The sequence below is a fragment of the Schistocerca americana genome, chromosome 7, assembly GCF_021461395.2.
Source record: "Schistocerca americana isolate TAMUIC-IGC-003095 chromosome 7, iqSchAmer2.1, whole genome shotgun sequence".
Lineage (NCBI taxonomy): Eukaryota > Metazoa > Arthropoda > Insecta > Orthoptera > Acrididae > Schistocerca > Schistocerca americana.
Window position 1 is genome coordinate 189,466,597 of NC_060125.1, and position 15,869 is coordinate 189,482,465.

General features: G+C 43.4%; 1 protein-coding gene across 2 annotated transcripts in view; it reads left to right on the forward strand.

Moving 5' to 3' along the window:
- Nucleotides 1-15,869, forward strand: part of LOC124622118 (neuroendocrine convertase 1-like) — a 497,126-nt gene that overhangs the window by 393,091 nt on the left and 88,166 nt on the right. For both annotated transcript variants that reach the window (XM_047147727.1, XM_047147728.1), the window contains exon 10: nt 10,539-10,757. In XM_047147727.1, coding sequence (XP_047003683.1) covers nt 10,539-10,757 — 219 coding nt within the window. The remainder of the gene's footprint in view (nt 1-10,538; nt 10,758-15,869) is intronic.

A 15,869-nucleotide genomic window follows, 5' to 3' on the forward strand; every position in this document is an offset into this window, starting at 1 on the left:
TCCCGTAGAGCATATCTGGGCTGCACTGCGGAGACAGGCTGCATCACAGCATCCATCAACCACCTCCAAGAGTTGCGAGCAGCTCTGCAGGAAGAATGGGTTTTGTTGCCTCATTATGAGGCTGATGACATCGTTCACTGCATGGCCCGTCTTTGTCAGGCCCGTGTTGCTACCAGAGGTGGTTACACCCCATACTGAGCACAGTAATCAGTCTACGGAATTTGTGTGCAAATCCGTTAAGTTGGAAAAAATGAAGAACATTTTTGTCTACCGTTACGCATGTTGCAGTTGCTTACGTCATTTATTCTTTATATTGTTTTTACTTTACTGTCACCTGTTTATACAGTTTTATGGCAAAATAAATGCCACCTTGCAAAATTTCCGTTTGTTGCTTTAATTTTGGACACCAGTATATAATCCACCACCACTTAATATAAACACCTTACTAGACGAACACCAATTAGGTTTCCGCAAAAAATGCTACACAGCCTCTGCCTTCATAATGGTTACAGATGATCTGAAGCCTGCAATGGATGCGAAAGAGGCAACCAGCCTTTGACATTGTTGTCTTAGCCATTTTGCTTCCCAAACTTAGCAGCCTCAATTTCTCACCAAGTGCAGTAAACTGTCTGCATACGTACCTGACGTCTTCTAGCAAAGCATCAAGTACGGCACCAGAAGGTCACAATGGGGGCAGGTAGGATCAGGCGTCCTCAGGATTCGATATTATGTCGTATACTCTTTGCACTGTTTGTCAATGATTTATCATCAGTATTGTCTTACAGTAAAAACCACATGTGTGCTGTTGATCTCCAGTTGTATCCAACTGCAAAACCATAAACATGAAGACATCTCTCCAGAATTTCACTACTTAACTGCGTGCACTATCAATATGGGCGCAGTATATAGGTTTAAGGCTCAACCATTCCAAAACCAAAGCGATCCCAGTTGGTAATTATAAGGTCGTAAGCCCGAAATATTGGGAACCCGTTTCATAATTAACCCTAAATGGGACAAATATCAACTTCCCTCCTTCAGCAAAATGTCTAGCAGGAATAATAGATGAAAATTTAAAATGCATTGTGCACATAATTTCAGTGTGGAAGACGGTATCAATATGTATCCATGCCATAGAAAAATATAAGTAGTCCTTCCTTTTTGACCTGAACTACAAACTTGTGTAATTGCTTATACTTCCAATTGTTGATTACTGTAAAGTTATCCAGTAATGTCTTTTGCAGGAAAGCTCACCGCGAGTGGAACAGATTATGAACGCCTACGTTCGATATGTCAGTGATGTTCGACCCTTTGATCATACTTCCTCCGTCATGTACACAGTTATGCTGGCTGTATGCAGGCAAGCGCACAAATTCTTGTACAATCTGTCTCCCCTACTGTCTTATCAACGTACACTGTCCCTCGTATCTGTCCTCAGCCTTAACGCTCCTGTCTGAACAGCGATACAGAAACACCCATTCCCATCAGAGAAAAATCATTCCTCTTCCACCCCATAACTCAGCCTCTTTCTCGAAGTTCTGATCAGTAGCAAGAATCCCACTCTGGAATAATCTTCCTCATTCGAGCAGGAAAATGAATAACATCTCCAGTTTGAAAACGATATTAATGACATTTCAACTGAAGCAACAATAATGTCTACTTTTCTCCCCTCTACTCACTTGTTACTTTCTTTCCACCTACAAATTGCTCATTTCCCAGTGCTCCTATCTCATGCAATGTGCTTAAATTACGCTCTCTTGGAAAACTCTATATCAGAACATATATTTTTATACACCTACAAGCTCTTCTTTGCAATGAGACTATCACTTCTCATTATTATTATTATTTTTATTATTAGTTGCAGCAGTAGCATATGTGGAACCACTACCAGTATTTTCATTAGTTATTAGTCAGTTCTGTATGTTTACATTATCTCTCATGCACTGACATCAATTTTAATTGTATTAATAACCCCTTATTTCTATTAGCCATATTGAAGTTACTATTGAAGACAGTAACATAATCGGCTTGACAAATACACTGACTAAAAAAAATTGCAACACCAAGAAATAATTAATGTAGACCAACGAAATTTCTGGAAAACGTCTGACTGGGCAACATACTTAAGTGATTAACATTGCAAGATCACAGGTTATTGTAAAAGTGAGAGAAGTCATTGTAAATATGAAATTATGGTACTTTAATAACCGGTGTAACTGCCTGAATGTTGAATGCAAGCATGCAACCGTGTATGCATGGTGTTGTATAGGTGCCAGATATTAGTTTGTGGGATGGAATTCCATGTCAGTTGGATTCGGTCGGTCAATTCATGGACGGTTAACGCTGGGTATAGATGACACTGGAGTTATCGTCCAACGATGTCCCGTAAGTGCTCGATTGGAGACAGAACCGGTGATCGAGCTGGCCAAGGCAACGCTTCGATACTGTAAAACATGTTTGGTTACAACAGCGATATATGAGTCAGCGTTATCTTGTTGTAAAACACCTATTGGAATGCTGTTCATGAGTGGCAGCATAACTGGTCGAATCACCAAATGGCTCTGAGCACTATGGGACATAACATCTGAGGCCATCAGTCCTCTAGAACTTAGAACTACTTAAACCTAACTAACCTAAGGACATCACACACATCCATGCCCGAGGCAGGATTCGAACTTGTGACCGTAGCGGTCGCGCGGTTCTAGACTGAAGCGCCTAGAACCGCTCGGCCACACCGGCCGGCCTCGAATCACCAGACTGACGTAGAAATTAGCACTGAGGGTACGTGGGATAACCACGAGAGTGCTCCTGCTATCATACGAAATCGCATCCCAGACGATGACTCCAGGTGTCTACCGCACAACAGGTTGTTTGCAGGCTCTCAACTGGCCACCGTCTAACCAACACACGGCCATCAGTGCCACATTGGCAGAAAAAGCTTTCATCAAAAAATACAACAGATCTCCACCCTGCCCTCCGATGAACTCTCACTTGACACCACTGAAGTCGCAACTGCAGTGGTTTGGGATCGGTGCAATGCACGCTACAGGTCGTCCGGCTCTGAGCTGTCCTGGAAGTAACCGATTTGCAATAGTTCGTTGCGTCACTATGGCACCAACTACTGCTTAAATGGCTGCTGCAGAAGCAGTACGATACACCAGAGCCATACGCCGAACACGATTGTTCTTCCCTCTCGGTAGTGCCACGTAGCCGTTCGGAGTCCGGTCTTCTTGCGACGGTACATTCTCGTTACCACCGCTACCAGCAATCACGTACGATGCTTACATTTCTGTCAAGTCTTTCTGCTATACCGCAGTACGAATATCCAGGTTCTCGTACAGCTATTACGCGACTGCATTCAAATTCAGTGAGGTGTTGATAATGGCGTCTTTGATGCCTTCAAAGCATTCTTGACCAACATCAACTCACCACATCAACTCGCCATGTCCAGTCCCAAACGTAACAGCGTCCATTTAAAGCAAATCCCCGAGGGTTGGAACTTTAGTAGTGGCAACTATACGTGTTTCAAAATTTTACTGACCTTCACAGTAGTCACCAGCGTTGTGTATAACCCGTTGCCAGCGATGTGGAAGTCGTAGGATACTCTTAGCAGTGCCAGTTGTGTGGACAGTTCGAGCGACGCGCTCTATTTCCCGACGAATTTGAAGCAGTTTTGAAGCTGAAGGATCCTTTATTGTATGATTATATGATATCGGAACAAACACTGGTAGCAGTTACTTCTGTAAAATATCTGGAAGTATGCGTGCGGAACGATTTGGGGTGGAATGATCATATAAAATTAATTGTTGGTAAGGTGGGTACCAGGTTGAGATTCATTGGGAGAGTCCTTAGAAAATGTAGTCCATCAACAAAGGAGGTGGCTTACAAAACACTTGTTCGACCTATACTTGAGTATTGCTCATCAGTGTGGGATCCCTACCAGATCGGGTTGACGGAGGAGATAGAGAAAATCCAAAGAAGAGCGGCGCGTTTCGTCACAGGGTTATTTCGTAACCGTGATAGCGTTACGGAGATGTTTAACAAACTCAAGTGGCAGGCTCTGCAAGAGAGGCGCTCTGCATCGCGGTGTAGCTTGCTCGCCAGGTTTCGAGAGGGTGCGTTTCTGGATGAGGTATCGAATATATTGCTTCCCCCTACTTATACCTCCCGAGGAGATCACGAATGTAAAATTAGAGAGATTAGAGCGCACGGAGGCTTTCAGACAGTCGTTCATCCCGCGAACCATACGCGACTGGAACAGGAAAGGGAGATAATGACAGTGGCACGTAAAGAGCCCTCCGCCACACACCGTTGGGTGGCTTGCGGAGTATAAATGTAGATGTAGATGTAGAAGCGAATGCCGTGAAGTGTTTCCCTCAATTTAGATATCGAGTTGGACTCACGAGGGCTGAAGTTAGGGGAGAGCAGTAGGTAGTATTCCACTTAGCAGCCCCATAGTCAAACAAATCAGTAACAGCTTGTACTCTACGTGCTTGAGCATTGTCCTGCAAAATGATGGTCAGTTCCTGCAGACAGTGTCACCACTTCTGTCTCTATGCCGTTCCTGTTTGGAACACGACCTACGACCAGCTTAGAGACAGAACTGATGACATTTTCTGCAGGACCCGACCATCATTTTGCAGGACAGTGCTCAAGAACGTACAGTGCAAGCTGTAACTGATTTGTTTGACTGATAGGGGTGTTAACTGGTATACCATCTACTGCACTTCCCATTACTTAAGCCTTCCTGAGTTCAACTCGATTTCTAAACTGGAGGAAACACTTCACGGCATTCGCTTCAGAACTGCTACCAATTCGTCGGGCAATAGACCGCGCCGCTTGAACTGTCAACACAACTGGAACTGCTAAGAGTAACCTACGACTTCCACATCGCTGGCAACGGGTTATAATGCTGGTGACTACTTTGAAGGTCAGTAAAACTTTGAAAGACGTATTTATTTTATACGAGCAGTAAATAAATAATTGTCACTATTAAAGTTCCAACCCTCGTAATTTGCATCCTTCATAGAGGCATTACTAGCGCCACTCTTATTCGACAGGCTTCAAATCTGAATAGACATCATCTTTCAGACGCAGAAACACGCCTACCGACTGTCGGTTCTGTAGCACAATACCGTCTTGTTTGTACATGCATTGGCCGCACGCTTCTACTACGTCTGCTCATTGTTAATTATTCTGGCATGCACCAATGTCTTTCAGTCTCCCCTTAGCGAGAAGTCGAACGCATGCAGGTCCGACGCAAGGGGCGGCCACGCTACAGGACCTCCTCGACCAACTCATCGCCCATGAAACGTTTTGGTGGAGTACTGCCGCACGACCTGTAGAGTATCGGGTGGTGTCCAGTCATGCATAAACCAACGTCGGCGTATTTTGGCAAGGAATGTTCTCCAATGGAGCTCGTAATTCATGGCGCAGATCGGTGATACACAGCATCTGCTAAACCGTCTGGTAAAGCGTGTGGGCCTCTGAGTCTTGTCACCAACGATTCATGTCCGTACGTTGTTCCTAATGCTTCATCTCCACGACTGCTCGAGAATTTGCTTCTGCCAACATATGCTTATTACGGTCATTTACTCTTGTGAATCCTCCCTCATATTCAAATAATAGGCAGGCTGTGAGCTACGATATTTAGTAGTCTGTTGCAGCAGCCACTGGCAGAACTGTAACCCGGCATGGTGGTCTACCAGTCATAGGTTTTGCACACGTTGCATATGACAGAGGTAAAGCAATTACCCGTGCAGAAATGGCCACGACAGAGTATGACTAATACCTACAGCGACTCCAGTTCTTCGCACACTTGTTTTAGGATCATGTTCTACATGTTGAAATACTTCCTCGTGTTTCCGGCGTGCGAACTGTGCGAGGCCAACCGTCGTCCGTTATCCTTGCTGCCAATGGTTCAGTGTCAGTATGTCGCTTGAATAGCCTACTGAACACTCTTGCAGATCGAAGGGCGCATTGTCGTTCGGTGTACACTTCATCGGCTTGGAGATTACAGCCACCGGCCGACTCTGGGTTTGTCAAAGAGTGTCCTCTCAGGGCAGTTGTGTCATTACAATACGTGCATCGCGGTGCTATCACAAAAATAATAATGTGGTTTGACGACGGTTATATGAATATCAATATTACGTGTGCTGCTGTTAGAAATAAGGAATTACGACAGTATGTCATTTGTTTCAAAGTTCTAGCTACTGAACCAAAGCTTCCTAACAAAGTGAAACGACGTAAGGAATCAAGTGACGCTAATTTGGTAATCAAACCACGAGAGTGCATTTTCCACACGTTAAAAGAAGTGACAAAAAAAAAGGATTTCACCAAACAAGCTTTGATTCACATTCTTATTTCATCTTAAAAAGTTGCCTACAGTGTAGCAATGAGGCAGAGACCTCATGTAATAGCAGATAATCTCATTTTACCAGCTTCTCTGGACATGGTATCTATTATGATAGGTGAGCCAGCTGCCAAGCAGCTGGAAGTATGCCTTTGTCAGACAACACTATCTGTAGTCGAATACCCGATGTGGCTGACGAAATTGGTGATCAGTTGGTTCAAAAACTCAAAGATAATGATTTCGTCATTCAGTCGGATGTAGCTACAGAAAGAGACAATGATGCACATCTTACTTGTTACGTGCACTTTTTACCTGACGTGAAATTTCATCAAGTTATTCTTTTCTACAGGAAAGTATCTTGAGGAACAAAAGCAACAGACATCATTGAAACATTACACTCTTACTACATTAATTTGGAAAATAGTGTAGACGTGTGTACAGATGGTGTTCGAATTATGGCTTGCTGTTACGCCGGATCTGCAAGCTATGATCCGTAAACAAGCTCCTCATGTTATTTGGGTTCACTGTTTTATTCACCGGGAAGCACTTGCCTCAAAAAGGATGAACCACGTGCTTCAGGAGGTTGTTCAATCAGTGACTGAAGTGGTAAAATTCATTAAAAGTTGGCCACTTAAGCCGACATGTTATCAATAAATGTGCGTTGATGTAGGGACTGAGCACATTTCGCCAATTTATTTCAGTAACTCTTGCTGGCTTTCACGTGGGAGTATCTGAAAAAAGCTGTACGAATTCTGAAATGAACTTCCCTCTCACCTTGATCAAGAGAAATATTTCAGTTCGGAAAAATTCTTACACAGTGACTTAATTCTGAAGCGGATACATCCTTGTGTGATTCTGCAACTGTCTCACAAATTGCAGAAGGAAACTTCTATTCTGGACAAAAAAAGTTGGATTATGAAGATATGCGTTAAATTTTCCCTGCCGATCAGACAGTTTTATAACACAATGACTTTCGGCTAAGTAAAGAAATTAAGCCATGCCTTTCGTGGATCTGATTGAACTCACTAGTTGCTTTCTGGAGTACTTTCCTGAAGAAACTGTCTGTCACAAATGGATCAAACAGTCGATCTGTAACCACTTACCACCACAGAACGAGAGCAATTTATTGATATTTAGATTCCAAACTGAAAAAGAGGTTCATTTCCTCGTCGGTGCTTAGAACATAGTGGAACAGGAGTACCCCGAAATAAGTAACAAGGCCCAAAGATGTTTGATGCTTTCTAAAAGTCCTATTTATGTGGCGAAGGTATCTCAGCGTAGGCGGCCATCAATGTGAAATGTAAACTGTGAACGAATGTAGAGGAAAAGATGCCAGTGGCCATTTCCAGTATTGTGTTGAGATTTGAAGAACTGATGATGAAGAAACAAGTTCATACTTCCCATAGATTTCGTTGCAAGAATAAGGTGTAAAGACGTTGAACGTTGATTTAAGCGTGTTATTTTAACAGTTAACAGAGATATAATTAGTGTTATTTTTCCTTTATTTTGTTTCTTTATTTATTCTTTAATTGTTTTGAAACTTAAGTTTACTCATCCTACTCTTCGAGTCTGATGGCATCTACTAAATGTATCGCAGGTGTTTATGTTGACAAGGGAGCCGTGGACCCAAAAAGTTTGAAACCTACTGGGCTAACCCGTAACAGAATACCGTGTTTGCCACTTTCGCCGTGAAGTAGTAAGTCTCCGTAGCACCTTTGACGGTACAGTTCGTCCACGATGCAAGGAATCACTCTTGTTTTGGTAAGTTAATGCACAGACATCGAAACAGCCTCAACTGACTTATGTAGTAAATGGTTGCAGTGTGTGACTGGTGCAGCGCCAGCATTAGCGTCGACGAGTTACAATCATTCAGACATGCGCAGCGAACTGTGACAGTAAAACGGCCTACACTGCCGAGTATTACACATTACTTGTCACAAGCAAACCAGTCCATTGAGCCAGATCGCTGGTCGATCATCAGTGATCGGCTTGTTATCTTTGGCGCGTCCCATGGCATGAGCATCTTTGCGTTTTCGGCTGGGGAGCGCGGGGCGGCGAGAGGCAGTCGGTTTGGGGCGGCCGGTGAGACTGGCGGAGTTGTGGCTCGGGCGTAAGCACACGTGTGGTGTCTGTTACACTGGGGCTGTCTGCTAATCGTGAAACTCCTGCGGCGGTTACTGGTTGCCTGTAAGGCATTTCGTATAAACTGTGCCAAGCCTCGCAGTGAGAGGGGAGTCCGGAGTTGGTGTTGGCCTGTTGGTTGCTTCGTCCTTCTGGCAGCCACCGCGAGTGGATGTTCGGCCGGAATGTCTATAGTTTGTGGTGAGGATAGTGTGGACAAGTTCTCGTAGGACGTGCTCCCAGCCTGACTCTTACCCTGTGTTATATGTGGGTGCCGACCCCTTGTCTGTGACTGCTTGCGAGTGTCCTGTAAGATTTCACAGCAAAACTGTGTTTTTGCGGCATTCTGTGTTTCTGGCTCAGCCTCCGCCTAGAAAAGGAAAAGATTTGTAATTCCTTGATGCTGTAATTTAAAAATATAAAAAAAATTGTTCTTTCAGAATAAGCGCCTGTTTCTTTGGGACACTGCAGTTCAAACAGGAGTGGCGTAATGTTAATGAGTATTTGTTATTCGTCAAATGAAGTGTATTTAATGGTTTGCAGTTTTCTGGGGCACGCAGCTGTGTTACTGAACTCACTTTGGAGTGTTCTGTCGGGTGAATGACTGCTCCCCACTTCAGTGTATTCTTTTGAGTAGCATTGTAAGGTTTTTTGGATATTTGTCAGTGGGGCGTATTGTGAAACGTTCCCATAGAAAAATTAATGAATTACTGTGCTCATAAACCTCTTACATTGCCTGCGGAAGTGGCCGTGCGGTTAAAGGGGCTGCAGTCTGGAACTGCAAGACCGCTACGGTCGCAGGTTCGAATCCTGCCTCGGGCATGGATGTTTGTGATGTACTTAGGTTAGTTAGGTTTAACTAGTTCTAAGTTCTAGGGGACTAATGACCTCAGCAGTTGAGTCCCATATTGCTCAGAGCCATTTGCACCTCTTACATTATTTGATTTTCAAACAGCTGAGCAGAACTGAACGTACTCAGACATTTCGCTCTTTCCCTATTCTGATCAACACTAAACTGACACACAATATTTTTAGCGCAACGCAATCTGACTTTCAATAATCCCCACAAAAGTATAGCCCTGACTAAGAATAAGCTATACCTTTCACAAATCACTTACATCACAAAAATCTTCGTTACTCAAACTACTGCAATACAGCGAGCGCCAATACTGCCAGCTAAATAAAAGATTCAAACTACTAAAGGCACTAACTACTGATAGGCACCGGTAGCAAATGAAAGATTTTGATAGAGAACAAACAATGTATTTACCTTAATAGTATTCAAAAGTAATAATATCTATATCAGTCCATGATATCCAATATTACAAATTTACTGTCTCTGTCCAGATCATCCGCTCTCAAAACTCCGCCATCTCACTCCTCGCATCCACCACTGCTGGCGGCTCACCTCCAACTGCGCAACGCTACGCGCTGTTAACAGCCGACTGCCCAACACTACAATAGCAAATATTCCAACAATGCCACCCAGCCACAGACTACACACAGCACACCCAGTGATTTTCATACAGAGCGCTACGTGGCGGTGGCGTTACCAATATAAGAACCTAAACAGCCTACTTACAATTGATTCAATTTTGTTTTTCTCTTTCTTTTGAATTACGGAGAATTGTTTAGTTTATCTGGTTATTGGCTTAATTCGCGCTTCACGCACTAAATCAGGCGATATTGAAATTGTTTTTTTATTCCTGTTTAATGTCAGACAGATTCAAATGTTACTTCATTTTTGTTATCTGAAATAAATGTGTTAGATTTACCTTAATGAATTATGTGCAATCGAAGTAAGGGACCCAGTCTTTCATTAGTGCTTAACAGTGGCTTCTGGTTCGGGTTGTGAACCCCGTGCTCGGACCACCATATCCCAACAGCTGTGGGTTTCGGGACATACCATTGTAGCATCTCTCCTTCTGGTTTTGATCGATGCTATTTCCTGTATGATTATCGGACACTTTTGATAAAGATACTGTATTTATGTGTGAAGCCGTAGTATTACGGTACGCGACACGTGCGCTGTGACGACGAGGTCGGTGTGTGTGTTTTGCTGCTGCAGCCCGGAGCTGACGTGGCGCGACGTGCAGCACCTGGTGGCCTGGACAGCCGAGTGGGCGCCGCTGAGCGACAACCGCGGCTGGTCTCGCAACGCGGCCGGCTTCCGCGTCAACACGCGCTTCGGCTTTGGCCTGATGAACGCCTTCGCCCTCGTCTCGGCCGCCGCCAACTGGACTAACGTGCCGCCCAAGGCCATCTGCTCCACCCCCATGACGCCCACGTGAGTATCTGTCACGTCGCAATGCGCACTAACAAAAGGAGGGCACAATATTAGGAACAGTTGCTATGGTTTCCAGTCGGTTCGGACCGCTTTCTTGCGGTTCTGCAAGCTGTTCCTTCCTGCGCAAGTCTCTCCATCACTGCAAAACCACTGCAACCAACCTTGCCGACTATTAAATAGGCAGCACAGGCAAGGACAGCATAAAAAGAAATTTTACTTGTTGTTCGTGTGCACTCTATAGGGAAGAACACGTGGTTAAAGTATGGGTCATTTTGGGGTGTATAGGGGGTCGCGTCATGGCTAGGGCTGTTGTTGAAAATATCGATATACCTCGGCGATAGTTTTCCAGCGATATATCACAGTCAAAGTGGCAATATCGAGAGCCGATATTTTGATTTTATATTATATTTTATTCGCAATTACGGAAAATATTTGAAATTGTTCTATTGTAATTGTAGTAGAACATAATTTTACTTTCACTGTCTGAAGCAGTCTAACTATTTCTTGAGCATTCATCACGTTCAGTCTTTCTCTTTGACATAAAGAAGAAGTCCGATTCCACCGGGGAAGGGCAAGGGGGGAGTGGGTGGGGGGGCAGTGTGAATGGAATAACAAGATTTACGATGTGAAGGCATAGCACACCAGTTGCGTTGATAAACAATTATTGAGACGCAGCTAGTGCGCTATTTCTTCGCATCGGCATTCTTCAAACACAGTTGCTGAAAATTATGGACAAAAGTCTAAACGACAAGACTGGTTTTTGCGGTGGGCAGAGACGTGTGAGAGAAAATGACGACGTAATCGGCGCTCGGTGCTACCAATATAAACTGGAAAGTTTAACTTCACCACGCAATTTTGGCACAACAACTGCTAGTTCGCTGGCGTTTATAGGAATGAAAAAACAGGGAAGACGACATGAAGTGTTCCGGACAAATCCGATATGTGACGAAACCGAACGACGGACCCATCTGACACCTTTTATTGTGCCACTTACATGCAGTTACCATTGTTCGCAAAGTGGTTATTGCAAAGCTTGACAGTGTATCGTTTACCTTTGTATTCTTGCTGTAAGGGGGATAGGCAGGCTGCTAACTTATTGATGCACAGAAAATCTAATAATAACTCAATACTTAACTATACGGCTCTATAGCCGACGGTGTATTTACAATGTGCAGACGATATATTTATAGGCCGGCACGTCGTATTTTTTTATGTCTGTATGTTGATATATCGAACGTTTTCGATATTTCGATAGCTGACGATGACGTTTTATTGGTTTCCCGATATTCTTAAAAACATCAACTGTGCTAGTCCTGGCAGACGTTCAAACAACAGCTTTGGATGAAGCTGTTGTCTACTTGGCGCAATTAGGACATTGATGACACTGTGGAATGAGATCTGCTAATTTACTTTTAACGGAGAGAGAGGGGGAAAGCCTCCTAGGATACTTAGCAGAGGTGATATTGGAAAGAAGAAGAGACGTTTTTTGGCTTCATAGGAAGTGAATAAGGATACAAACGCTTCCAGATGCAACTTACAAATATTTTACTTTCTAATAATTCACCTCTACTCAGAGAGGTTTCTTACGGTAGCTTTTGACCTATCAATGATTACATTCTACCGCTCACTATGTTAACGTTTTCCAGCAACTCCGAGATCCTGAGTTCTACATTTGACTATCAGAGAAGAGTACTCTGCTTGTGACTTGCTGTAACGATACACAATTAAATACCTAAAGAGATGAGTGCGGGACAACACTCGAATTCCATACACACAAAAATAATAACTGTCCCACGTTGCGCCTCATGCCTCTAGACACGTTATTCATACCAGCAGACAAGTGTAAGACGGTGCAAGACATCACTTGCTTTAATCATAAATATATGTCCGAGGGACGGTAAATGTTATTATCTTTACGTATCAATATTCTTCAAATCGTGAGCTGCACCCATGATTTATATATATATATATATATATATATATATATATATATATATATATATATATATATATATGAAATTAGTGAATTTTCTCAAATTAATAATCAAATTAACTAATTTAATAAGAGTAAACCTTGAATTTCTGGTGTATCCACGCATCACCACAGTAAAATTAAAACAGTGAATAGTTGAGCGAGTACGAATGAGAACAGTGGTATATTTAAGTTTACAAAATAATGACGAGCTTGTAAATCTTACAAAAAAATGAAGAACACAAATCAGAAAAGTGATGGTACTTGACTGACAAAGCGTTCATTGGGGTGGAGGCTATACAAATTCTCCCATGAATTAATCCCTTTTACAACGCTATCTGACTTTGTTTACATGAATTCACTGTGAGGTCCAATTATATTAAAATGGAATCAACTATGATCAAGTACACCACTGACTGTGGTTCACCGGAGAACAGAGAACTGTGAATATCATTCAGCAACCCCACGCCGGTGCAGCAATACTTCACTCTTTCACCTCGATTTAAGCAGCAGCAGACAACGGAACACTGTAGGCCAGGAGCGGCGCTCTCCATCAGCTGTAATGTTGTAATGCGTGCACGAACATTTTCAAACTACGCGGACTGGCTTTCTGATTGTTAGAACGCGGGAAACTTCCTTATCAGAGTACACCACTTATCAGAGACCTGAAATCCCAGCAGATTTCAGTGTGAGGTGCATCCGGTCGCTGGTCTGGCCAAACCAGTTTGGCTCAAAGGCACGATGGTGCATGCTGGAATTAAATGTCAGACGGCTGACTCAGGACGTGTAAGTTCTCCTTCGTGACATGCTGTAGTGTCCTTCGGTCGGCAGGAAAGAACTAACAGTCAGTTTTAATACACTTCATTGTAATTAAAGGAAACGCCTTCTTAGCATACACTAAGTGTTAAACGCAAGAACAGACAGAAAAGAACCCTCGCAACTCTTGTGATGGCAAACTAGATAATGAAACAGGACAATGGAAGAAAATACTGACCAAAATCTACACTACAAAATACAACGTGCTACTCTATGCTACTGCGGGCTTAAGTACTGGCTGGACCTATACCCAGCATTTGGTGAGCACTGCCGGTCTGACGGTCTAGGCGTGCTTATAAAGCCAGGTCGGCGGAGTGCTACAAGAGTCAAATGAGTTCCGATTGGTGGAACACTGTCACATGTTGTCTGGCGAAGTAATTCCATGTTTATTTGGAAAGTCTGTTATTGTTACTATCCGCAGCGATGTTTCTCTTCTCCCTCCTGAAAGGGGGTCGGCAGCCCATCTTGCGTGTCGGTTGTGCGGGCCCTCTAACAGTAAGGGGCCGTTACGACACACGTGATATGTCCGAGATGCTGTTCTACTGTCCGCATTCTACAGACTAATCGAACTACCCGCTAATTATTGAATCTCCCCTCTTGACTGTTCTGTTGGCTTGGTAGTCAGTCCAGACACAGCACCATGTTTACCACGCCGGGGGAGCAAGCCTCTGCTTTTCATATCCTGAGAGGAGCCAATCTTTGACTGAAAATCTCTCTTGTCTGAAAAAAGAAGATTTTAGATTAATGAGACTTCGTTCTCACTGTAAGCATCGACATGTTTCTGCAAAAAACATCTATCTGGACGGGACCACAGTTCCTCATTTATGAAGAGATCTAATCTTTCTATGCTGGCCATTTCCAGTTTCTGAAAGAAGGCTATTAAGCTTCCCAGACAGTTGTGGCCGTGAAATATATGTTTTGCCGCTCGCTAAAAGAACCGGGGGACTTCCTGTCGTCAGGGGAGTTACAGTCTTGCCTCCACTTAACATGTACAGCAGCTGCTCTGTCTGTATCCTCCCAGCTTCTAAAATGAGAATGCTTACACTTTTATGACCTTCCCACCATTTGCACAAAAGGTAAGATTACAGCAGTCTCTCTTAAATGGCTTCCTCCACCCACTTTCCTCCAACTGCCTACCTTCACGATGGACTGTCGCCTGGCCCAGGTAAAATGTTTTGTAAGCTGGCGCCCTCCTGCTCTGACCCTAACTGGAGGATGGGACTGCCAAGGCCTGAGTCCCTCTGCAGGTACAGTCCACAACGCTGCTTCTCAGAGTCATTCGCACAGCCAGGTCACTGGATTCAGTATTTATGGCCCTCAATTCATCTCTGTACCTATTGTCCATCGACTCCACTACGGCCCCTCAGTACAGTTTCTCTACGGGCTACATATTCGGTTAGATGAACATCCTACCCACAATTTCTTCATTTAAAAATGTCATCAATGACACGTACCGAATGTAGTACTAAGGAAAACAGAGATAATGACCTAAATTATGAGTATCAATCTGACAGTTTTGTTAAAATGAGAGAGTGGCATGCCACCTATCAACACTTGTTCGTCTATATAATCGGAAACACAGAAATACTAATATTCGTTCCTACTTCTAGAGTCAAACTCTACAGAGCTTGTGATTTAATGACAGGCAGAAAACTCAAGGTAATAACTGTGTCTGGATATTTACCGGAAAATTAGTTGCTCCTTCGAATTTGTAGTCTTCTCGTAGTTTACTGCAGCATCATCGAACTGTCACTCTATAGTGTCAGCTTCCGACAACTAGTCTGTTCCCTACTGATAGCTGTGACTTCAACTCCGACTGTAACACTTACTACGCTGCTGAGAGTGCCTCTGACTGCCATTTATATACGGTTTTTTCAGTGTCTTGGGGGAGTTTCTCTGGCAATACTGCTTTCCCCTGCTGTTACAGAACGTCGTTTTAATAACTGTAATTTTTTTCAGAATTTACTTGAACCTGTTTGAATAGCCCGAAAACGCCCTACCTGGGCTAGCACTTACTTGTTTCAGCCGCTATTACATATAGTTCTTTTATTCTAGGTCAGTAACTATGCCCGGCCCAAACTACTTTCGCTCCGGCACGTCGTAACACTTATGTTTGCCCCATTTCTTGGCCACCCTCTTTGTGTCCCAGCACTGTTTCTGAGTGAGTGTTTAACATTACTACCTACTCATGTTTCATTTCTTCAGAGCTTTCTAAACACTTCTTACGTTAGTAAAATTTGGCAGCTTATATTCATAAACTTTGATAGATTTTAGAAGGAGGAAAATACAACCCTCAAGATAACAAGGGAAGATATGTTGGAGAA